This window comes from Vidua macroura, chromosome 3, assembly GCF_024509145.1.
Source record: "Vidua macroura isolate BioBank_ID:100142 chromosome 3, ASM2450914v1, whole genome shotgun sequence".
Taxonomy (NCBI): Eukaryota; Metazoa; Chordata; class Aves; order Passeriformes; family Viduidae; genus Vidua; species Vidua macroura.
In genome coordinates this window covers 56544398-56570358 of record NC_071573.1, presented here as the reverse complement: position 1 = coordinate 56570358, position 25961 = coordinate 56544398, and the positions used below count along the sequence as shown (strand labels likewise).

General features: G+C 37.0%; 1 protein-coding gene across 2 annotated transcripts in view; it reads right to left on the bottom strand.

Moving 5' to 3' along the window:
- RGS17 (regulator of G protein signaling 17) overlaps window positions 1-23585 on the bottom strand; it is a 30540-nt gene extending 6955 nt beyond the window's left edge. The window contains exons 1-2 of one of the 2 annotated variants that reach the window (XM_053974478.1): window positions 23446-23585; window positions 1743-1832 (exon numbers count right to left, since the gene is read on the bottom strand). In XM_053974478.1, the coding sequence (XP_053830453.1) occupies window positions 1743-1832; window positions 23446-23564 (209 nt within the window). In that variant the 5' untranslated portion in view covers window positions 23565-23585. The remainder of the gene's footprint in view (window positions 1-1742; window positions 1833-23445) is intronic. The other variant, XM_053974477.1, reaches the window with a different exon arrangement.
- Window positions 23586-25961: the final 2376 nt, after the last annotated feature.

Genomic DNA, 25961 nt, shown 5'->3' with positions numbered 1-25961 from the left:
GGCTTCAGCAATAACAGGGAATTTTGTTTGCTCTTCACTTGTGTACACATTATCCCAATAGCCCACTAAATATGTTTAATGTTATAAGACATGCACTTGACTTTTTACGAGTTTTCTACTGGTGTTCTTAGCCATGTGGCTCAAAGACAAAATCCTAGAACAGCACTGAATTTCTGCCTCTGCAGTTAAAGGAGATCCCAGGAAGCTGGAAATGGACTTTTTCGTGAAGAGTTTAGATGACACCTGATGTCCCTGCCTGCCTCTGATGATGACTGTACACGATTTGGTTTAGGAGGAACAAGAAAAACAAAAAGCACTTGGCAGCCAAAAGCATACTAATGAAGCCAAACAAAGTCGTAATTCAGAGAGATTTTTAATTAGCATATTTCTCTGTGCTTGTACCTAAGGGTTGCTAAGCTTCCCGCTGTTTCATGCTATTGACCTGAATGATGATCTTTTGGCATGAGATGTGATGGATTTTGCTGGCAAAACAGGAAAGGGAAGAAATGGGGAAAAGTCCTTATTGCCATTTCCTGAAGGAAACTATTTGTGGCTTTTACCAGTGGATGCACTGGGTAAGTGATCAGAAGACTTACTGGCATCACTAATCCATTAATGTACCAATGAACAGCTTAAGAAAGTAATTCTCCACATTACTTAACAACAATTAAATATAGTTTCAAATTTAATTTTGAGCACTTGCCCTCTCCTTCCTGATCCAATACAAGACACTAGGTGTTGTCATTAGCTTCTGTGTTACCATGATGCACAATAAGTGCATTTGTCTATATAATTTGTCTTCAAGTCAATTTATCAACTCCTACTCTCCATGCAAGGCAGACTGGATGTTGGGAAGCTATTTGTGATAAATCACAAACTGTTTAACTGGAAAGTAATTGTAAAATGAATGAAAAAGTTTAAACACAGATTTTAAGGTGAACAGTCCTCTCAGGACTTTGCACTCTCCACTGAGGAGAGTGCAAAGATCCTGCTGAGCTGAATGGGGCTGACAAACAACCTGGGCTCCTTTGTTGTCTGTTGGGAAGCTCTTGACTTATTATATTTTCTAGAAATTTATGATATTGTCTTCTCATATAAGACAATAATTAGCAATAAAGGCAATGAATTGTTTGGGTCATTCTTGTTGCCATATATGTCCTTTAAAGTTTTAATTTCCTTCTTATGGGATTAGAGAACTGAGATTACCATTTACCATTACCCTGACAGATTACCATTTTTCCCCACACAATCAACATGGGCCCAAGTTTTAGACAGAATTAGAAGCTCAGACTTTCAGTGTGTTTAACCTAGTTTGCAAAGTATGTTTTTTGTTTAATTCCAGTGAAATCATAGTTCAAAATGTTTTATGAAAGATAGCCATGTTAAAACTCTGGTCATGAAGTACACTTGTGATTATTATTTTTTCTTCTTGTCTGGAGAGACAGGAAAAAAATGCTGTCACAGCTAGCAGAGGCTTCTTATAGAGATCCACATATGGAACCATGTATGCACCTTCCATTTCTCCCTGTGGTTCTTCCCCACAAATACGAAACTGCAAATAAGCCTGACTTGTGAATGTTTCTGCTGTCATTTCATTGTCAGGACAGATTTTGTTTCCTTTTGTATAGAATTTTTTGGAGGAAAAGCAATAAAAAGGACATTCCCAAAGAATTAAACCCAAGACAAATCTCGATATTAGTTAAATACAAAACATTTATTAGATAACAGTTTGACCAACTTACCATTCTTCTATGACCTGGATACTCTCCAGTTTGGTCGTATGTGTTGGCCTTCCTGCATTGTCTCCTCTATCTTCATTCCTAACAGTGAGGCTGCAATGTAGTACAACACTTTATTTTGTCTAGAGAAAGTTAATTTAAAACAATGACTATAGTAATGCAAACTTTTAAAAGATTAGACCTATAGGGTATCATTTTTCACTCTTGTGTCTAAAATTTTGGAGAAAAAAATTTATAATGACTTTTCCCCCGAACTATGATGAATATTAATTTACAGCTGCTATTAGCACATGCAGTGTGTTAGAAGCTCACAGTTATCCACTGGAAGATGGGCAAATACTTAGAGGTCACTTTTGGAGTGATTTCACTTAGTTAACTGAGAATACTAGCAACAGTATGAGTAGGGGGGATATGAATATCTAAAATGGTTATTGATGGGGCTTTGATGCCCCACCAGTTCTGGATAGTTCTTCAGGCTTTATGAATGTTGCCTTTTCTCTTTCCAAGATACAGTGGCAGTAGATGGCTCAGATACAGAACTTAGCATGTGGCAGCTCCTTATGATTTCCTCTTCTGACCTAAATTTGTTTTCCATTCCAAAAAGTAAAACATACTGGCCACTGAGCAGAAAGGCCTCCATCACCCTCATATTATCACAAGCAAGGAAAAGAAAGGCTTTCTTTATGCAAGGATAATGGTTTTTTGCTTCTTTTTAGAACTGCTAACTAGAATCATTTATTGTTTTGCAAATATCTTTTTAATCAGATTTGCTATAGTGGTAAAGACTTCCTCTGTGTGTGTTCTCTGTGAATCTTCTGGAATATGATATTGCCAGCAAACCCACAATTCCTGATAACTACTGAAATAAAGTATGTTTTGAGTGACATAGATATTCATGTGGAAAATCTGGTTCTGATAATTAAGCTTAAGAAGTAGAATGTAGTAAGGAGATGGAAATTTCCTTTCATCAGGTGTTCCCTATGTGTCCAGTTGAGAGAAAACAAGCAACCAAGCAAAAAATCCCCCTTCCAATCTCAAGAGCTCATATTTTGAATATTAAGTATTCATCATACAATGATGGTCTCGGTCACTCTAAGTGTTGCTACAAAAATATGTTTGTAGCATGAAGCTTCTCCCTCCCCCACTAATCTAAATAACTCCTGCTCAGCTCTAAGAAGAAACCCCAGCTCTGAGACATCTTTAGCACAAATAATCTTTCTTTATAGGTTCTCTGCATTTATGAGTTTCTTCAACATTTTTTTCAAGCATTTGGCAGAGCTAATAGGTATTCTCAAATACTATTCTGAAAACTGGAAGTTTAAGCTCCCAGGTAAAGCAGAGCACATATTAAGACTTAAACATTACAGAGACGTACACTTGCAAACGAAGCTCTTTGATACTGGTTGCTCCTTCACTTACCTGCCAAGACCTTAGTTCAGGCCCTTGGTCCTGCTTCCCCTGTTACAGCGTAGGAATGCAGCTCCAGTGCTGCTAAGGTTGTTAGGGTGTCATCAACTGCTGCAGGAGAAACAACACATCCTGAACTCTGGGGTTGGCAGGTAAATAGCCTTTCTGTCTCCTCTGACCTGTTGTTCGTCAGTCTACAGAGGGAGCACCCAGGAAAGTCAAAAATGAGTTCCATATACAGGAGAAAAAAAAGGGGCCATCCACTTTCTTTCTGTCTTGTAATCTTTAAGTCCACACATGTAACTGCTTAGAGTCACCTTGCATCTGGCTAGAGCACAAAGTTGGAGCGAGGGAGAAGCAGGGAAGGCACAAACCTCTCTCTCCCTCCCTCCCTCCTTCCTTCCCTCCTTTGCAGTCCATAGGTAGAGCAGCATTTGTCTTCTCTGCTGAGTGCAGAGAGCAGAGCGTCCTTTGTTTCCATGGAAGAATTTCCCCCCTCCCACAGAGGGAGGAAACATCCTGTGTAGGTTGCGAATGCAATAGGGTGTTCATTTGAGTCTGCCTAAAAGAGAATGAAGCTGCCTGTTTTCCTGCCTCCATCACATGAGCAGCAACTAAGCTGTACTGAGATAATTTACTTGTCCGGCACTAGACATTCAAGGTTTCGATGCAGAGTCTTACTGGAAGTAGAAAGTGATTCATCTGAGAGCAGTCAGTATACACTATTAATTTAATTGTTGTCTGAGATCAAATACTGTTTGCTTTGCTCGTGCAAAATCTCTGCTAGACTTGGGAAAATCATCATGGGTTGATGAAGGGGAAGCAATGAGTGAAGTAGTGAGTGGTGAAAGAGAGAAATAGTAATAGGAGCAAGAAAGCCATGTTGACTTCATTGCAATGTTTGTTTATCAAAGGAATAATCAATAGACAGTATGCACTTTTATTTTCTTTTAAAAACACCCAAACAACAAAACAAACAATAAAAAGCTCAGGCTGTGGGCCTGGAACGTAGTATGCAGTTTTATGGTATCTATACCGTAGTGACAATGCAAGGTACACACTTGGCCCTGATTCCTTCATCTCAGCAATCATAATTGGAGTTTAATGGCTGAAGTTAGTCAGGGCTGCAAAACAGAGAACACTTCAAAGACAGAAGTGTCACACTGAGTTGGGACATGTTTGGGTATTGCATTTAAAACGGTGTTACTTTTGTAATACATCTTGGCCTAAATTCTGCATTATGTTTCCTGTGACAAAGCTAGCACTACATTTCAACTTTTACTTATCTACATCTGTCAAGGATAGAGTTCCATCAGATATGTTATTTTTGATATGCTTTTCCTGTGAATGAAACCATCATTTTTATACTGAAATACACTCAATTCAGGTATGTTCTGTTTTCACTCAAGGAACTGCTTCTTGATCTCTTAGAAAAAGAAATATTTAAAAATATTTGACTGCAAAGCTAGCTTGAAAGCAGCCTTTAAGTAATTGATCACAATAACAGATTGCTACCTTTTAACTTGAAATGACAACACTGCACTGCTCTTTCCTATGTTGTTGTATTCAGCTGGAAACACCTTATCTGTTCATGTTTCTCTGTGGAATTCAAGCAGTCTGCAGCAGCAAAGGTGTTCTGCATACCTGGAGCTCATGTCATTGATACATTAATCCATCATTGAGGCTAGCTGTCTGTGTCAGAAGTATTATGCTGTACAGTGTAATACTAGACAGACTAAAAGTAACAGGCTAAAGATTAACAAAATGATCTTAGTTAAGGGTTTAAGAAAAGGAAATTGCTGATACATCTTACCAAAAAATAGTTAAATGAAAGGGAGGTGCACTAGAGAGACATCTGATGCAAACTAATCTCTTTGGTGCTATTATTATTTATTAGCTGGAATATACCCAGCAGATATCTTTAAAATTCAGAGATGCAAATTACCCATGATAAAAGCACAACAAAACTACTAATGCCTTAAAAAGGGTGAGTTTGGGATGTCTAAAGGCAGAGTTTAAATGAAAAGCGCTAGTATGAGTTTGTTCTCTGTTCATATGGAAGGTTTGTTCTGCCCACTGCTATGCTGATTTTATTGCTCTGGAGAGTATAGTAGAAAATACTTCAGTGGCCTGAGCTCGATGTACCTTTCAAATATGTCTTGGGTTCTTGACTGCTACAAAACCAGTAAGTTTCTTGAACTACTGCAACAGTATTATTATGAGTAATTTCTGCTTGGAGTGAAGGTATTTCTATTTTGCAACTTCACATGCTTTATAAGTAAAAAAGTTAATGATCAGGGACTACTTGAAGAAGCATACGTATTGAACAAATGACCACAAATAAGGGTGAGTGTGTCCAGGTTTCTAGCTGATGTGTTTTGGGGGTACTGTTGGGATTTAGAAAACTGATCTTTATTCATTTAGCTGCTATTATTTGGCTGTTAATATTAAAGTTAAGCAATTAAGTAATTATTCTGTTGAGTAATTATGTAGCTAAATTGGTATTGAAGCACCCTATTGCATGAGAAGATAAAAAAGCCAAGTTAATTGCATAGAATCATTAAGAGTTGAACTAATTTAAGAGCAAATATCTCACTGACTCTTCTTCCAGGCTTTAGCCTTTTTGTAAGTTGCATCCCTACTGCTGCACTGCTGCAGGTAATTCTACTGCCTTTAAGAAACTGAAGAGCAAATTTAGAGTTTGCACTGGATCTTTCATTCTCTGTATATCCAGTAAATAAATGGTATTTAATTGGTTCCCAAGAGTCACGTTCTCATATACCAGTAGCCTAAATCTGGTAAATCAGTGAAATTACTGTTTTCGTTATGGCAAGAGAACCATGCCATTATGAGAGGTGCCAGGATTAATATTCTGCCCACACATGGCTCACCAGGTCCTATTCATTCAGGTATTTTCTGTTATGTGCCTCATATGCAATATATCCTCACAGTATTTTGCAATTAGGTCTGGCACTGAAGATAATGTGACTATTATAAAACCTCTTGCCTTAATAGTGTTTTTTTGTACTGCCATGCAGATGAGTAGAAATCAAACTGGGACACTGAATGGCTATTGGGTTGGCCGTTTAGGAGATCTGTGCTCAGTTTCTTCTTTTTGGCTGAAATTTGTAGTCTGCTGGGCAGTGACTGCATTTTAGGCTAGACCTGTTTATGTCATGCAGTAGGGCCATGAGCCCTCAAGCCACAAAAGTAACAGAAAAATCTTCTTTATTCTAGGTCAAAGGTCACATAAAGTCAATTGTTCATACATAATCTGAAGGCAGAATTCTGTTTTCACATGAAAATCGATATTCAGATAAGATTCTCTGGATAACAGATGTGCTGATAGGTTTCCTTCACTGATCGACCCTTTGAATGAATATATCTCACTGGCACTGCACTTCACCCTATGCTACTCCTAGAAATTTTTATTAGCATCAGATCAAGAGACATAATATTTTTAGCTTTCTTAAAAAACCCCAACAACTCTCTCCGAACAAAAGACATCAAGAGATCAAGATTTAATTATGATTTTAAAATTACAGTGGTAGATGATGTAAAATGACCATTCCTCAAAAGTCTTGAAAAACACAATTTACCAAATTTACCTAATTTACAAAATAGATTCAGACAGGAAATATATTTTTTTCTTCTGATTGGAAGAGAAAAAGCCTTTAAACAAACAAATTACTACACATTAAAACAAGAACATATGTTTAGTGCATTTTCCTGAAAGGAGAGGAAGATGGTTTTGTAAACACTCAGCATTGGTGCCCATCTTTGTCTCAATCTTTTGCCAGCTGGGTAAATACCTTCACTCTTCAATTCAAAATGGGTGTGCTCCTGCTGATCTCCCTGGTCTCTGATTCCTTTCCTTTTATTACAAGTGTTCAGCTTAAAACATGCTATATGAACAAATATTTTTTTCTGGTTTTATTTCAGATGCAAAAAACCCTGCATGCTAGTATCTTTTTCATTTTTCATTTTTGATTGTAGTTCAATCTGATCAAACTTTTCTCAACACTGTGGTTCAAAAGTCAGTCACTGAAAAATCAATTGTTCACACAATTCTATTCAGAAGCTCACTCCTAAATGCTGAGGCATGCTCTGTTAGATGTCAGAGATATATGTAGTCCCAATATCCCATATGCTGTGTGATAATGGAAAAGACAACTATACTGGGATTCTTCAATTTCTTTTATGAAACCTGATTTAACTTATGACTCAAAATCATTTTGTCACCTCATTTTTTTCTGACACCTGGAATATTTAAGCTTGATGTCACTGAACACTAGTCAAGACTGTGTTTGTTTATGCACAGAGAATGATGATTTTGCTACACTTTTCAAAGCAATAATAATGAAAAATAATTGCAATATTATTGTAATCCATTCATAAAGAACAATACAGCTATGTTAATCTCAAATCATTGTCTTCTATCTCCCTTTTAATGTCACAAAAAACAGATGAGAACAAAATGTTACATGAACAATATTATCCAATGATAGCTCTTTTTTTTAAGCTGAGGTAAAGGGCAAAAAACTTGTTTCTATTAAAGTTAAGGAAAGAATCCTCTTTTTTGTTACAGTAAATGAATAATATCCAGAATGATTATTCTGAGAAAAACTAGACCTAGAATCATTATTTTATGAAGAGGCAATGCCATGTACTAGACATTTTCATAGGCTCAGATAAACTTGCAGTATATCCTTCAAGTCCCTGGCTGCATTAGAGAGAATGCAGGTCTTATCTGACCCTGAGTTTATGTCCTTAAAAGAATAGCAAGAAAGACTAAAGCTCTACAACTCTCCCAATAACACCAGTATATTCAAAATGTCAGCCAAATTTATGGCAATAAATGATTTATAGAGTGGAGGCTTGCATGGATGCCTGGAGGTTTGCAAGATGAACACAAGTGATGTGTACTAAACTTGTTATTCCCGTATGTCTGCCTTGGTAGTCTGTGACAGACTTTGAAGGAAAATGGTGGTCAAAAGCTGATGGAATCATTTGCTTGAACTGATCAGAATATGGTCTTAACTCAGTCAGCAGAATGCAATAATTTTTTTTACAAATAAGAAACAGATCAAAAAAGTGAAAGTTTTTTTGTCTTTAGTATCAATCCCAGTTCTTTAACAAGATAATGATTTACAGCTCTTCACTGAATTCAATAAAGAAATGTAGGATGTAAAATTTTATATTGAAAACAAGTTAGAAATGTAATGAAAAATATCTAGATCCTACTCTGAGTAAAAAATTGTCTTGTGCTTAAAATTAAATTATGAGATTGTGTTTAGCAGACTGACATAGGAAAGCAGTCTCTTGGGGCAAAGCCAACAATTACCATAAGGCTATAATCAGCCCACTTGGCAGTGTCCACTGAAACTATAAACTCCTTTCAAAAAGTCCAGGTACCTGTGGTGCTGAGTCTTTTGAGTGCCAGATTACATTTGCCTTAGGTGATAAGATGGTGCAAGAGGCATGTATCATCCAAATTATTCTTAAAAGAAAAAAACAAACAAGCATAGACTCCAACTTGGACTCAGCTGTTTTAGAGCAGAAAAAAATATGTAAGTTGAATTTATAAACTTGACATCTGCTTCTGTGAGTCTTACGTCATGTAACTAAAACCCCAAACAATTCTTTATTTCTTAATAATGCAAATATTTGCAAGTTAACCATCCTAGAGATTTTGTATTACAGCTAAAATTCCACCAGTATTTCAAAGAATCAGATGAGGAATGTGGACTCACAAACCTCCCAGCTCTTTGTTCAGCTTACAGTGTAGTCTCATAGTTTTAGCCTTTAACTAAAAGAGCTGCAGTAATAACTGGCCTGTTCTTTTTTTTTTTTTTTTCTCATAGGTCACAAAAAGTAAGATAAAATAAACAGTTTGTTTCTTCCAATGCTTTGTCTCGTCCAATGGCTAGAAAGCCTATAATTTTTTCTTTTCCAATTTTTCTTCATTGTATTTTCCCCCTTGATTTGGTTTATGTTGAAATGTGTGTAGTGTTGTAATTCATATTTTTCCCCCTTTTTTATCTCTGTTTGAAGAGCGCACAGTTGAGAAACAGTCTGTAACAGACAGTTGGGCACTTCTATTTGCCATGAATGTTCTTTCAATGAAAAAGCTTAGGATCCTCTGCTCAGGATCTAGTAATATTAAATACAGGCAGGCTTCTGGCTCCCATGAGCACATTTCTGCATACCATAAATCCTGTGGACCAAGCAGGAGTGCAAGGTGTAAACTTTCTGGTCTGATTTTTCCTACCCAGGATGGATGCAGAAGCTGTTTCACATGCCCTTCCACCAGGGTTTTATGGAGAATGCAACTGAATGGAACTGAGTTTGTGTTTTGCACAGATTTGACAGTTAAAATTAATTTACTTCTGAATTGGGTTTCTAACAAAATCGTGTTTGTGGAAAAGTTTAATGACATTTCATAACTGCTTTTGATAGGTCTAAAAATAATTATCATTACAATTTAAAATTAAATAATCAGTTGTCCTGGTTTTATTCATTGCTAATTACCATTATTCTTACTACTCTTTTGTGAGTAATTCTAGTTAATGTAGTAAAATAATAGATTTAAATGAAATATTGTGTTTAAGAAGCTCTTTAGAAAAATTACGTTCTGTCATATCATAGCAGATTTCTTTTCCAGCAGGCTTTCTGATTATGAGACAAGAGATTTTCTATTAAGAAAACAGCTCATCAGGAAATCCAGCAGCTATAACTCTTAACTTCATGGTACATGGAGTGTTTGTTAAAGCCTCATCTCTCAGAGTGCTGCAAACAGCATGTCCATTTTTCACTCAGAATTGTGTTTATACTAAGAGCTATGGAGAGAAGCTTGAAGAATAATTCCTTACAGCATGAAAATCCCAAAGCACAGCAAAAAAATGCATTTGTCTTTTATATTTGAAGTATCCTTTTTTTCACTAAAACAGGCTTGAAGTTTCTAGAAGAGTAGCATTGACAGTATGGCTCTGGAGTGTGTGGACACAGGAATAGAGATGTAGTCAAAATCCTTTGTGCCCACAGATGGGTATCTTGGCCTATTCACTGTCTTATTTCTGACACCAATGCTGTAACAGCAATCCAGGGTGACTGAAAGAATCATTGCCTATTCTCCCGTATTTGTTCTTTAGGGCTGCTATTGCAGTGCTATTTCAGCTTTTCTGTGTGAAGGAATAGCTTGTAGCCCCGTGAGATATTTAAGAGTTCAGAAGGAAATACACTTTAAAATACTACAGATGAATAGGGTCCTACCCTTCTTCCTTGTGCAAACCTGGACTAAGTTCTGTGAGTTCTTTTGTTCAAAGGTTTATTATATGGCCAGATCATCTATGTTGAGAGCTGTGAACTTTCCCATGAAAAATAAGAAACTTCTCAGTTCATTTGAGATTGTATCTTTCTGCCATACTTTGAATTTGGGAGAGACTGGGCTTGATTTCTTACTGGTTTTCAATTGCTATGCTTTCTTAATACTGTGCAGCATTCAGCCTAACTGGTCAAAAGTCAATATAGATTCAACTATAAACCATAAAAGAAAAAGGAGATTGGTGGAAATCACAGTTTAAGGTATCTGGAGTACCTCAGGCTATTAAGGTCTAGTCAGTTAAGAGATTAAGCTCTGTCCTTATGGTATTATGTTGTGCTATTCCTCAGCATGAGTAGAAGCAGAATTGTACCCAAATGATCTACTGCTTAAGAGTATAATCATCCCTTTGTTAATGGGAAGTCTTGGCCAAGATGGAGTTTATGTAAGATCATTATATAAGGTTATTAAGTTGCATCCCACATGGCACTGTGAAGGTAAATCATCCTTACTGAAATATGAGTAAACTAAAGTAAGTCATAGAGGGATGTGCTCTGTAAAGCAAGTACTTAAAAGGATTTAGCAAATCTGCAGTGTTTCACTCTCTTCCCTTTCCTGTATATTTAATATTTTAAAATGGAATAGACATAAAATCTGGTAACCTTTTCTCTTCATAAGGGACCGTCAGATTAAGTCTCTTTATAAAGCCATGAGTTATATTTTCCTTCTGTATTTTCCATCAAAGTTGAAATTAGTGAATGTTTGGCAGTCACATTGTACAATTTGTCCAAACTATATTTTCCTTTTGGACCCCATGAAAAATTTGAAAGCAAAACCTTGTAGAATTAAAAATCCACATGTCAATGCTTCTTCCATCATAGATTGATATTTGCAAGGTGATATTTTATGTAATTTTTATATTGATTCTTTTGTCTTCTAGAAAATGTTCAGAAGTGTATTGGTAATGGAAGAACTAACCTGCTGGAAAACCCTTGATAAAAGGCACGTTCTCCTAAAGTACTCAGAAAGACCCTCAGAAATGTTTTGCAAAAATTTAAGGTCTGAGTTTCAGTCTTAAAATTGAGTTCAGTGCACTGAGTTCAGTGTTTCCTGATGTTGAGAGGGAACCTCCTGTGTTACAGCTTGTTTTCCTTGCCTCTGGTGTCCTGTTACTGGGTACCACTGAAAACACCCTGGCTCCATCTTCTTTGTTCGTTCACTCACTTCACGTTTTTATACATCTTGATAAGATCCCTCTGAACCTTCTCCAGGTGGAATGATGTCAGGTGTCTCAGCCTTTCCTCACAGGAGAGGTGCTCCAGTCCTTTAATCATTTGAGAGGCCCCTTTGCTGGAATCTCCACTATACCCAGGACTCTTGCATTGAAGAGCCAGAATTGGATATAGTTCTCCAGGCATGGTCAGTAGTGCCACAAACAACATATTTAAAAAGAGACTGCAATTGAGGAATATTCTGGGGGGCTACTTAAAAATTGCAATTATATTTACATTTCAGGATGACTTCAGAGTGAAGGAGAGAACTTTTCTCAAGGTCAATACAGGTTAAATGTTATGTGAAAGAAGACTGGCCCTTTTAATGGACAGCCTTGCTGTACGTGTTGTTTTCTTCCTCTGCTCTTGTGTGACTTATTTAATCTTACTACCTGCAGATATTGCAGCTCAGCAGGAGCTCAAAGGCAGATGGAAACTACCAATGTGCACTGTACTTGAACTTCTGAAATAAAGGACAATATCTCCCTCAGACTAACACAGAGCAAAATTTGTAGCTGTGCAAGAGAGGAAAGAACTAGTGATTCAAAGCAATATGACTTTCCTAAACTCTTTTTTACTTACAATATTTTTTGTTCTTCTGAAAATCTGCAAGAAAATATACTTTCTGCTGGATTTTAGCTTAAAGAGATTATATTACTTTTACATAATGATAGCCGCAACAGAAGTAATTACAACTTTTGTTAAACTGCTAGTCCTTTCTAGGATATTTTTTTGAGATTTTTGTTCTCATATGTGTAATGTAATTTTTGTATAGGTAAGAAACCCAAGGCTTGCTGAAGTTTGCTTACCAATGATTTCTAGTGGAGTTACTCTAGCTTTCTTCCATTAGTTTAGAGATGGTTTGTGCTTTAGGCAATGTTCAACTTAAGGATATATTTCTCTTGTCAGGTCACCCAACAGATTGCTAGTCTGGCTGTCAGCTTCATTCCTTCCTTCAGAATAATATTACCATTCATATTCCATCTGTATGATGGATACATTTAATTACTAGACAATCTGCAGCATCCTTACTCCTGGCTACAGCTATTTTGCAAACGATTCCTTCATATATTTGAGACAATTAAAAATGACAGTTTTGTACTGTTCAAAGAAATGGAAATTGTATCCCTTCAAACGGTAGCTAGATGAATAAAAGCCCCCCAAATCACTAGCAAGCAAACCTAATGGTCTCAACTAATTCTGATAAATGAACCTAGTCACAGTTTCTGTAGTGGCTTTTTCATTATTATTCTTAGTTTTCAGATATAAAAGTAGGAGCAACAGTAAAGAATTGAGCTTGAATAGGGTCACTACTTCGGTAATATAGACTCCATAGATTTAGATGTACTTTCCGAATGGGAAGGGATGCCTGGAAACATTCATACTAAATTCACATTTTTGTTATCGTAAGGTGTTGCAAAACAATCCAGTGAAAGAGAGCTTTTGGAAATTTCAAAGGATAGTTCCTACTATGATGTTTATGAACACCATATTTTGTGAAATTAGCCAGGACTAAACTAGTTTACACTTACCCACATCACAGTCAAGTAAGATGGGGGATTCACTTTACATTCTTCCAGATAACAAACAGGACTGAGACCCTCTGTGCCAGTCTGTGTATATTACAAACATCTGTTTTGTTCATGCTGGTTTCCAAATTTTGTTAGACAAAGCCCTCAGCTGGGAAGCACTTTCAGCATGGATGTCAACAAAATTGAAATTATTCATTCCTTCAATGGGTGCTCAGCATCTGCTAGTATCCAGCCTTCAACCAGGTATTTCAGAAGAACCAGAGCTGCCATCTAGACAAATACATGTGCTATGGAATTATTAAGGGTGCCTAGACAAGACTTTTATCTCCTTTGCCTTTCTGACTCATATAATGAATGTCTGATCCACTTTTCTAGTGAGAGGATCTCCATCTAATAAGTGCTTCCTACTAGGGGTTCAGACTCATTTCCATGAAATATTCTCATTTTTTCTCTTTAAAGCACTAGACATTTATTCCTGTTTTAACTGGCATTTTCAACCAATTTGGATTTATGCACAGTTAAAAAATAAACCTATGCAAGATGGAAATTCTGCTGCTGACAGATTTTAGTAGCCTAATCTTTTTCCCTTTTGGTTTGGAACTACAGGCTGCATTTATTCTTGCAGATAAAATGTTCTGGGAGAGTTCTGAGGTTGACTGGCACCACATAGCCCCAGTCCCCTAAAGCCATACCCAAAACAGGGTTTCTGCCACAGGCCATTGGCTGAGAGTGCACTTTGGCACTGGCAAAATCTCTGCCAGGGAGTTAACACCTGCTAACAATTTACTGTACAGGCTGACTGTAGCCCATTAGACCCTGGCCCTGCTTAGTTTACTTAGTAGTATAGACACTGTCACTGTGTTTAACCTGGATAAGGGTGTTTTGTTATTGTTTTTGCATGTTGAATATTAAAGTTTTTATTATTCCACAATGAATAAAGTTCAGAGGGTCCGCAAGGGGACTTTGGCACCTTTAAAATGTCACCATCAACATGCCTTTACTTCATGTGATATTTTGATCTCAGACCCACTGTGACCTTTAACGTACTTCACTGTTTATGTGGTTTTCCATGGACTTCTGAGTTAATGCATCTTTGTGTAAATATCGAATTACAAATTTGTCATAAGAAAACCAAAAGTAGCCCAAACTCTGTCAGGGGAGATTTCAAAGGCTCCAAGCTCCTAATATCTGTAATTCACAGTGTAAGCTGGACTCAGGCATTCTCAGCACTCCTTAAGTTTTTTTATTTTCTCCACAGCAACAGTCAAGCTGTGCTCTGGTGACAGAAAATCTGTCATGACATTATGAATCTTCCTCCAGCCAGTGTTCCACAGACACCAAGCTGAACAGCATTTTGGCACAGGCAGGTGGGAAATGGGTATGAGGGGTGAGGGAGAGCCAAGATGCTGATGCTCTGAAGCAATCCATCTCTTAAACAGTCTCAGAGGAGGCATCAAGCTGCTTTTCACCAGTGGAAGTGAGTCTGCCACTGCTTTGTCTCCCTCCAGTCTCCTCAAGAGCAGTTGTCCCTGAATACACTCTTGTGTGCTGTGCTAGGACAGAATCATGATAATTTCCTAAAGTTAACTAGATTCCGTCTGCTCTCTCCTTCTAAGGAGCTACTGTTGGTATCCTTTGCACCACAGAATTAGAAGGAGCCTTGTGTAATCCCAAATCCCCTCTGAGAATGTATTTATTGTTCAATTTAGAAGAATTGCAGTTCTGATTTTTTTTTCACTGTAATTTTCTTTACGGAAATGTTCGCTTTAAATAGGACTATTTTCTGCAGTTAGTCTGATCAGGGGTTTGTATCTTAGTAGCATTACACACAAAGGAATCTGCATTTTATTTGTGAATCTTCAGAAACATTTATTTAAAATTTGCTAGTCTATTATGTTTACAGTCTACTCATTCTCTAACCTGCTTGTGTTATCACAGATGGGAAAAAATATCAGTAAACATATGAGCCTCCATCTGTTTCTCAAAATGAAATGAACTTTCAAAGTTTAAATTATTAAGAATAAAATCCTGACACTAGGAAAGCTTGGCACAAAAAGCCCAGGGCTGATTTTGATGTTAATGAGGATTCTACACTGGCTTGTGATGAAAGTTAACAGACCAGCTGCAGAAGAAGCTGTCGCTCCACTCCTCACATTAGCCTTCTATTTTTATTATTTTATTATGGGGAGAAACAAGTTTTCCTCATACTTTTGAAAATAGAAACATTTATCAGTTTGCATGGACTTACTTTACAGTGTTAAAGTTTTTTTCAACCAGGGTTCTTGGTTGGAAACTAATTCAGAATTATTTATATATGCTGATTGTCTGTGTAGTGTCTTGTGTATCTTTGTGATTCCACCATGATTTCATGGTAGACTGGCAGCATTTTAGTGATTACCCCTTTGCACCACTTGCCAAAATAAATGCAGTGTGTAGCTTACAGCTTTTTCTCAGAGAAGGTCATGATTTTAATTTACTTTACATGTCCCAGAAAGCAATGGCCTGCATCAAATCTACTTCTTGGCAAATTTCCTGTGGAAACCCCTTTCTGCTGTGGGAGCTGGTGGCTCACTGTCCTTGCCCCTACTCCAAGGCTGTGCAAGAGCTCGTGCTCCAACAGGAATTTGGAGGTATGCAGCAAGAGGCTGAGAAGAAGAAAGAAGACAAAAGGTGGTGCATTAGCTTGGGTTAAGGGATTTCTTAGCTGCTTTTTGATGAGGGGATTTCTTAGCTGCTTTTTGATGAGGGGAGGTGAGATATAGTTGATTGATTCAGAACAGGGCTCCATAGTGACCAAGGCAGGTTCTCATGACATTGAATAGGTTAACTTAAAGCTTCCTTTAGTTGTTTTTACATTACATTTTTGTTTTCTGTAAATGTTATTTCTAAAGTCCTTTTGATTTGCCAGTAACATTTTATTTTCCTGCATTCACATCTTACTCTGTAGAAGCAGATGCAGGAAAAATTATAGACCAGTAGTTCGGAGCAGTGAGCATATCTGTGAGCCCACCTACCTTTACACCTTCTGGCAAAGAAATGGGCCCCTCTCTTTTGAAAAGGCAGCATTTCACATCTGCGTCACAGGGAGGTGCAAGAAGTGGTCAAACCTGCCTTTACTTGCCAGCTCTGGAGCTTTGAGATAAGCTGTATATTGAATCCCCTATGAGGTAAATTTGTGGTCTGGCTCAAGGAGAGAGCCAGCTTCCAGGAATTATTAGGCTAACACTGACAACCTGGACCAGTGTCACAGAAGGGTACAAGCCCAGAGGTTGGCAAGTCAGGCTGTGTTGCCCTAGGAGAGCTGTGTAAACAAGCATGCATAGAGCCACCTGTCTCCAGCCTGCCCTGAGGACATAAACTTCCATAAATTTCCAGCAAAATCACTTCCTCTCTCTTAATTGTAAAGGAGAAAAAGCTTATTAAATTTCATACTTATTAGGAAGACATGCTTCCCTGCTCTGATTTTTTTTTCAGTTTAGAGATCATCCTTTTCTTTTGCTTTAAAGAGAAAATAAATGCTTTTCTTGGGTAGTATTTAATAAGCACTGTTAACTTACAGAAGTATAAAAAAAACCAACTTGACAAGCTATTTTTAGTGTGTATTCTGATTATTTTTACAAATGCTGAGAATTTAATTCTTTTATTTTAAGTATCTCAGGGAACCTTGAAGGCCTATTTCTGAGGACTAGATATTTACATCCTCAGTCCACACTCACCCCATGGTGCATTCCATCGACAACAGGAATGTCTGCCAGCTTTCTCTCATGGGTTCAGCACTGAGGATATGTGGATTTAAAAACAAGGTGATTTAAGACTGATTTTCATTAATATCATGTTCAGTAGCTTGTGTGACAAGACAGATAATGGATTTTATCCAGCTTTAAATACTACCCATCAAAGAACTGGTGCTACTTTCCTAAGAAAGCACCAGTACTGCCCATTGCAGTGTGATAATCAGATGATACTGTCCCATAGTTGCACAAAGCACAAGTTCCTCAGCCTTCTCTCCCTCAGAATAAATTATTCTCTGAGAAAAAGATGGAATGTTCTCATCTTTGACCTCTGCAATAGCAAGTGGTAAAAATGTAAGGGTGTTCTGTGATATTTTAAAGTATAAAAAGGCTCAGATTGGAACATCTTTTCCCATTAAATATTTTTTAAAATATCACCTTCTATTTCAGTAAAATAGAGTACAGTAGCCTGCACTTCTGTATTCTTCACTAGAGTAATAAAATTCCTGATGCACTTTTCCATATTTGCTTTTTTACAGATGTGATGTGATGAAAAGGTAAAACACAGAGAATTGAGTTTCAGATGTGCTGTCCTATGTGTTCAGGGAGAAAAAGAATAATTTAAAACAAAATTAAAAGCCAAAATAAATTTTTCAAAATCATTGCTTTTGTTTCAAAGACAAAGATTTTCTTTTCTTGCCAGAAGCTTTATCAAAATCCTGGAGTCTGGGTGACTTTTTTTGTACCAGTCCACTTCTAGTCTGCTCCTAGTCTAAAAGTTCTGCTGCAGACGGGCATGGGGAAAAGGACATGGGTTTTGTTTTTGTCATACTTATGAACATGTGGCTATAATGTATTTCATTAATTTTTTTTTTTTTCTTATATAGACTCATGAAAAGCCTTGGCACAATTTTTTGATAACAAACTAAGATTGAATATGCCAGGAAAATGTTATTCTTCTCAAAGTACTAGAGAGGTGGGAAGTGAAAAAAATAAAAAAAAAAAAAAAAAGTGTTTTTTTTTTTTCATTTAGAGCACACTATTTATTAGGAGGATAACACTGAACCCCATATAGAGAACAAGTATTAATGCAAGTTAAAATTGTTATTAGAACTGTGTCTGCCATTTCATATTCATGGCATAAGTGACAGAAATATTTTCTTGTAGGCCCAAGTAAACTGTGAAACTCTTGCAAGAAAAATGTTCCCTTTAATAAAGAAAAAATATTTGTGTAGCAACATCATCAGGAAGTAATTTCAGAGTAACTTACAGCAGTCATAGACAAGTTATAAGAACTGAGGAGAGAGGATTCTTGCCAAGAGCAACTCTTGTTTATTGCCAAGATGGCAAATACCCTATCTTCCCTGGGATCTCTTGTGTGTGGGAAAATCTCTTCCACAAGTCTTCAGCAGTTTTAATGGTTACATTTTTGGGTAAAGGCCTTTCAGCTCACTCACTTCAATCAAGCTACAAGTGAAGCTAAGTGATCATCTTCACTTATCCTCTGGAAGCCTTTTCATGTCCCCCAGGCTGCCATAATACTAAGGTCTCTTGCAGGGTAGATGTCAGACCCCTTCTGAGCCTTCTGTGTACATAAAAGGAGACAGAGTATTGAGCATCAGTGTCCCCCAGTTTTCAAATTCACTGAGCACCTTATGAAAGAGGGAATAAAAAGATATTACTCCTGCTCTGGGTAGGAGACAAAGGAGAAAGCAAAGTAAAACTGGCAGAAAAGCCAACCTCACTGTGCTACTGCCTGAAGAGTTTCTTTGAAGAATGTAATTTACAAGTGTTTGCAAGAAAACAACTAGTTTCATGACTGCTCAGGAAGCTGGAATAATGGATTTCTAAATAAGTTTGGGGAAGTGAAATAGCAGGCTTATTCCTCTAACCTTTTCAAACTGAGCTCAAAACTATAAAGTCACAGCTCTAAGTATTAAATGGGCAACTCTCTGGAGAAAACATAATTGAGGAAATTATCGACTGTCATGTTAGAAGACTTACTGCAAATTTTGCAAGTCTCAGGTTGCCCAAGTCATTGAAATTATGCCTCGTAAAGAAGCACATTCTTCTGTCCTCTATTGAAAGGGAGCTTTGCAGAAGCTTAAGACATGAGGTGATCCAGTCCAGGGTCATAGGTACATGACTGGTACTTGTCTGTTAGCTACTTTAATTAGGCAGTCTTCCTGATATGAATGCTTAAGGTCTAGGTCTGGTCAGTGAAGAGAGGAAGGTCTACAGAAGATCTTCACAGGGATGTATCATCTGCTTCTGCTGTAAGGGGACAAGTGTTTCCTGTTGGGAACTTCAGAAGCACTTTATTTTTTTTCCACTGAGGAGGATGAGTGTTTCCTTCGCTACTTGTACTCAGAAACAAGTTTAGAGCTTAAACTAGTTGGGCAACATCATGAGCATACTTAATAAAACTAAATAGCCATTTTAATAGTCTTGTTAATCTCCATTCTTTTTTAATCTGAGCAAAGCTTGGTAATAAATCTTGCTTTGTCCCTGTAAACTGAGCAATTTATTGTCCTGATGATTATCAATGCCAATAGATGTACTAAGTCTGGCTGAGATGGAGTTAATTTTCTTCATAGGGATCCTTATGGTGCTATGTTTTGGATTTTTGACCAAAACAGTGTTGGTAACACAATAATGTTATAGCTGCTGCTGAGCAGTCACTGAACAGCATCAAGGATTTCTCTGTTTCTCACATTGCCATGTCGGTGGGCTTGTCACTGGCTGGGGGTGCATAAGAAGCTGTGAGGAGACATAGCCGGGACAGCTGACCACAACTGACCAAAGGGATATTCCGTACCACATGACATTGGGATCTACAATAAAAGCTGCAGAAATAAAAGGAAGGATGGAGGTTGAGAGTTGTAGCATCTGTTTCCCCAAGTCACCGTAACGTGTGATGGACCATGGCTTTTCAGGGCATGGCTGAACTGATGGGAAGCTGTGAATGAATTTTTTGTTTTACTTGTACACACAGCTTTGCTTTCTCAATTAAACTCTTTATCTCTATGAAAGAGTTTTGTCGCTTTCACTTCTCTAATTCTCTTCTCCATCTTCTTGGTGAGGAGTGAGTAAGCATCTGCCTGGGGCTGAACTACCTACAAGGATTATCCCATAACAATGGGATAATAAACAGCTGTTAACTTTAAGAAATATATATTAAAGAAAAACAAAAAAATGGGTTTCAATAAGATGTACCAAATAATTTCTCTAATTTTTTGCTCTTAACAAGTGTCTATTAGGCAAGATACTATTTCCCCAAACAAAGGTGTGAATATTTGCCTCTGCTGTTGTGCAAACAGAAGACACTGCCTAGTCTGATTTTAACATGGGTTAGAACAGAAGAAAACAAGCACCACATGATTCACAAAAGATATTTTCAGAATTCTAATGATTCATTTGAGTATAGAAGCTACTAAACTAACTCTTTGAACAGTAAAAAGGGAACATTTTTAATAAAATCTGCACATACTTCTCCCATTTCTGTGAATGGTGAAGAAATTGAGGCAATAACCCATTAGTGATGTAAGAGCTATCATCAGTCACACACAGGTGGAAAAAGCTCAAGAAAATTCTAATCTTTATAGAACATTGCCTTCCCCATTAATGAATCCAGCAACATTTGCAGGCAGGTATCTCTTGAGAAATTAATGTTACTCAAATAAAAAGACCTGTGGAACTAGGGAAAGCATGTAATTACATTAGGTCCAGAGAACCTGTTACAGTTGTTGATTAGGCTTTTCTATTACAGAGAACTACCCTAGAGAATTAATTAGCTAGAATCCCCTATGTATGAGAGAATAATAAAGTTAGTTACTTTTTTAAAGTTATTATTTTTTTAATTTTTTAGTGTAGACAACTGAGGCAAGAACAATAACCTGTACTCGTCCCGGACAGTTCTGATTTACAAAACAAATTTGGCATCACAATCAGTTACTTAATTTTAACTGAGATTCTGAAACATTCCATACTGCATTTTTCAAAGTTTTGTCCCATCTTTCCTCTAATGGAGTTTCTACTACAGAATCTTAGAAGTTAAAGCTGGAAAATACTTATTACATCACCTTTTCTGTCTTTTTGATTTTAGCAAACATGAGTGATGTAACTATTCCTTTGATCACTTATCAAAGTGACTTAATCTTGAAAACTAGCTAACAGGATTTCTCCATGCTCTGTCTAATCTACTTTGCAAAGAAAAATCCCAACCTGAAGCCCTGAAAAACCCTGAAATACAGTAAAAAAATTACTAAAGCAGCTGAAGGTACATCCTATGTTTTAAAACGATAATTACTCTAATTTAGGTTTAAGATACATAAGCTGTTTACATATATAATGGCATTGCCTTCTAAGGACTGGAAGCACTCCAAGGGTCACAGGAGCTTCAAAATAAAAATATCATTGTCAAATTTAAGATTTCTTGAGTTGCAGCATGCTTAAAAATGAAATCAGTTGTCATTACATTTTAGAAATTAGATGGCTATTTTATTGAATACTATTAATATTATATGAATACTATTGATATTACATGAATATTATTGATATTATATGAATATTATTGATATTCTAGCATGCAAGGCAAAAGCCAACCCTAGCTGTACATGCACAATGATGGGTTTTATTTTCATTCAGGAAAGAGATGTTGTATTCAGGGTGGATAATTCCATGAAAACATCATCTCTGGGGCTGTTAAAAAATAAGCAGAGTGCTAAGAATTTGTAACAAAACTCAAGAGCAAACACAAAACATGGTGCACCCATGTGTCAACCACAAAAGCAGATCGAGTCACACATCTCAGACAGGAAATAGTAGAATAAGAAAGGTACATAGAGAGACATAAGGTAGGTGAGTAAATAGGACAGATAAGGATAAATCATGATCTGGGTCAGTTTCTGTATCACAGAGATTAGAATACAAAAGACTGTGGAAGACAAAACAGGTGAAGGGAGATATGAGAGAGCTCTGTAAAATCTTGACCATCCTGGGAAGGATTAGTCACTCTTCTTCACATAAGAACAAGGAAGCATCAAATGAAATTATTTTCTAGTAGGTTAACACAAATAAAAGGGAGTACACAGGTCCATTGTAGAATTTATTGCTAGAGGAAACCCTGGGTGCCAAAATTTTAGATGAGTTTAGGAAGTCGCTTTAGAAAATGGTTTGACAAATTAAGGAAAAACCACACAAAAAGAAACTCCAGGCCAGGAAATCCTTAAGTTGCAGATTTACAGTTGTTGTGAGGTGTTTTACTGTAGGTAGTTTGAGGAGGTTCATATCTACTTGTTTTATCCTTATCTTGTGGCATCTGATAAAGTTCACTTCCTGAAATAGGATACTGAGGTAAATGAATCTCTGGCCTGTAACAGTACAGCTGATACTATGCTCTTGTCCCAGAGCAGAAAGGAAAGTGACAAAATACCCTCTCTTTACTTCCTGTTTAATACACTTCCACCTATTTCTCAATATGGATTGAACATACTGCAAATTAACTTGGTAAAATATGAGCTCTAGCTCATCCTTGCTCCAAATATACTCTGCCTTCTGGTGAAACTGGAAGTAACAGCTAAGGCAGGTCTACCCGGCCACAGCCATAAGGATGTGTCAGGATCTTGGAGAAAAAACCTGTCCCTAGTGCATATATACTGGTATGTATTTTTAAATATACTGAAGAAAATAGCTTCAGGTTTTAGACTGGGGCCAGATGGGTGACTGAAGTGAAAATAACACATACACAGAGGAATGGTGACTCCAAACAAACTGAACTGTCTGGTTAATATGATGCACAGTCTCTGAACAGTACTGCATATCATCTACCTTATATTTCAATACTGTGTTCATAAAAATAAGAAATAGAGATCTGATGCATCTCAAGACACTGAGAATTTAAAGCTATTTCTGAAACTGACTTTAAATCTTTGACTTTACAAGTGAACACTTTGTTGAGGAAGGGACAAGCAGCCGCTAAAATTATGCCACTCCATTTAAAAGTGGAATTTAAGGCTCATGTTTTCAGATTTATGGAATTTATATTAGTAATGTAATAGGACACCACATATTCACATTTGTGACCATCTCCCTTTTATTCTCCTGAATGCAGAGAACTGCACTATCAAAAGTACAAGCAGAAAAAAGTGTTTTGAATGCAAGCTAAAAACATTAATTACTGAGTCTCTCACTCACAAATACAAGTTTTACTTGAAATTTCCTCATTTAGTTATGGCTTAAGTAGGATAAATATAGCTCGGATTTACTATTCTTTCCTCTTCCCCATCACAAGATGTCCAACCAAATCAGGGAATATTTAAATAAAATTTTTAAGTGAAAAGTTAAATTGTGTCTCCTCTCCCAGAAGTTAACATGTTCCCAGTGCTTTCCATTCTCATTGTTTACCTGTGGCGGATATGGAAGCAAATATACTACAGGACATACCATGAACAGCTGCAGCAACAGCACCAACAAAAGCAACATGTGTTGTTGGGCCTTTGGTTTCCAGGTGCTTGAGACACAGCTGATGTTCCTTCATTTTGTGACTGCTGCCTCTTTCTCATTTCAGCTACTTCAGTGCCCAAGTGGCTATAAGAACACAGACATAAGAGATGTACAGAATTACTATAGACTGTCATAAATTCTTCACATAAATTCTGTCACATTTCTACAGCAAAGCCTGATGAAACTGGTTCTCACAGCACATGGCAACAAAAGCATGTATCCATCACCTGAGCCAGCCAAGAAATAGATCCGCTGTTTTAAAAGCAGTTTCCAGAAGAGCACATCTCAGTGACACCTTACGCTCCTGTGCCGCTGAATCACGCCCGTTCTTACTGCTTTGGCTGGACTCAAAGAGCTGTTTATTATCAGTGTTTTTAGCAGCAAGCCATACAGCTTTTGTAGCACTTGAGAGAGGCTGCTTTGTTCCTTACCATAAGACTATCACAGCTGTTTCCATTGTACTAAATATACAGCTAAAAATACAGCAGGATGATTATTCACCTTCAACATGAGTTGGAAACTGATTTTTTTTTACTTTTTGACTTCTTTAATCTACGCTGGACCAATGAAATTGATGTAAGTGATATTATATTGAGGGCAGATGTCTGGTAAGGGCCAAGATTTTTACATGTCATAACTGAGAGGCTTGCTACTTAAGAGTTATTCTTGGTAAATAAAATGAATAATAAATATGCATTTATAAAATACTTTTCCACCTTTGAGACTATTTTCTGGTCACAGATCTTCTTTGCTCATTGCCAATTTTTCCTAGATTTCATTAGGCCAAGATTTTTTTCCTCCTAGTGACTTCAAACATGCAGCTGGAAGCAGTATACCATGTATTATCTAGTCTTCAAAAGAAGTTAAACACTTACTGATAAGTTACATTATTTAGGAAGGTTTAGATGTCAAGATCCTTCCAATGACTCACATCTTTCTACAACAACTTTAAGTTTCCCAGAGTAATGGCTAGTACAAACATATAAATTAGAGTAAAATGTGGTACTTTTGCCTTTGCAAAAGTACTAACAGATTACTGTGGGGAGGAGCTTGGTTTAAAACAGAAGTGGGTCGAGATGGCCTGGTGTGAGCAGCATGCACTGTGCTCCACACTTCCAGGGCAAGATTTGCCACCTGGGTACGCCATGCACAGACAAACAAGAGATATGCCACTTCTTCTACACGCACTCAAACAGCAGCTGTGAGAGTTATCATTTACATGGTTGCTAAAACTCCCAAGGTTTTTATTCTGCAATAGTGTCCTTCCAGACAGCTTACACACAACCACACACAGCAAGGATACTAAGCTTCAGAATGCAAACCCATGCTCTAAAACTCAATGTTGGTGGTTATTCTGGCTTCTTGCATAGCTACCTTTTTCATGGATACTGTCACTGAGTAGAATCAAGTAATTTCTGTAGTGTCAAATCAACCAATGAAGAACCATTAAACTACCACTGGTAGTTGCACCTGCTTATGCCATTGATATGACTTACAGTTTATAATAAATTAAAATGACATGCAAAGAAAACCTACACCTTTTTTTTTTTTTTGTGTCAAATGCAAACCTCTGGGGTTTAAAAGGGATGCTCTGGTGTAACTGGATAACTGCCCATATTTTTTCAACAGATAGGAAGGAAAGGAAATTGTTGAAGCATAATATGTAGCTCAGAGAGTAAGTGACAGTATGAAGTCTTTTTCTCCAAATTACAATGCAGAACTTCTGCTGACTGTGCATGATGCAGTTAAATTATTTCATAGATAGCTGTGTCATGCTGTGAATTGGTATTTTTTTCAGCAAGTGCAATGACTGTAGTTAAAGGAATTAAAGCCAGATATTTTCAAATGGAATGTTCATTTCTTTTAAGTAAGATAGTGATTCTAGAAATATTTGTACAACAAGAACAACAACAAAAAAAAAAAAAAAAAACAAAACCAAATTTATTAGTTTCAGAAACCAGTAAGTTATCCATATTTAGGGATTTGTTGGGCCGTAATCCCATTCAATCCACCTGTGTACCTGAAGTCAAGCATTTTTTTCACCATTTTAGCTATATATATATAAAATGTACTATGGCTCGAATATGTGGCACCATAATAAAGGGAACAGGAAGAAGGTTATCCATTCAAACATGATGATGACACTTGGTGACTTTGCTGTATTTTCACAAAAACTTTACCACACCACAAGATGCTGCTGCCACTAAAATAAATATCCCTCCCCCTTTTCTCCTGCACAGCTCACAGTCACTCATTCCCTCACCTGAGCTGTCCTCCTTCTCTGTGTTGGAAGCAGCATTTGTATAGGGACCTGGTGAATTTGATAAAAGAATAGGCATGATTGAAATTTAATCTAGAGGGAAAAGAAAAAAAATAGGTTTACCTTGCTTCAAGTGACTTTCTCATTTACCTTGGGAAGACGTGAGTGCTTGGACAGAGCAGGGGAGAAAATGAAC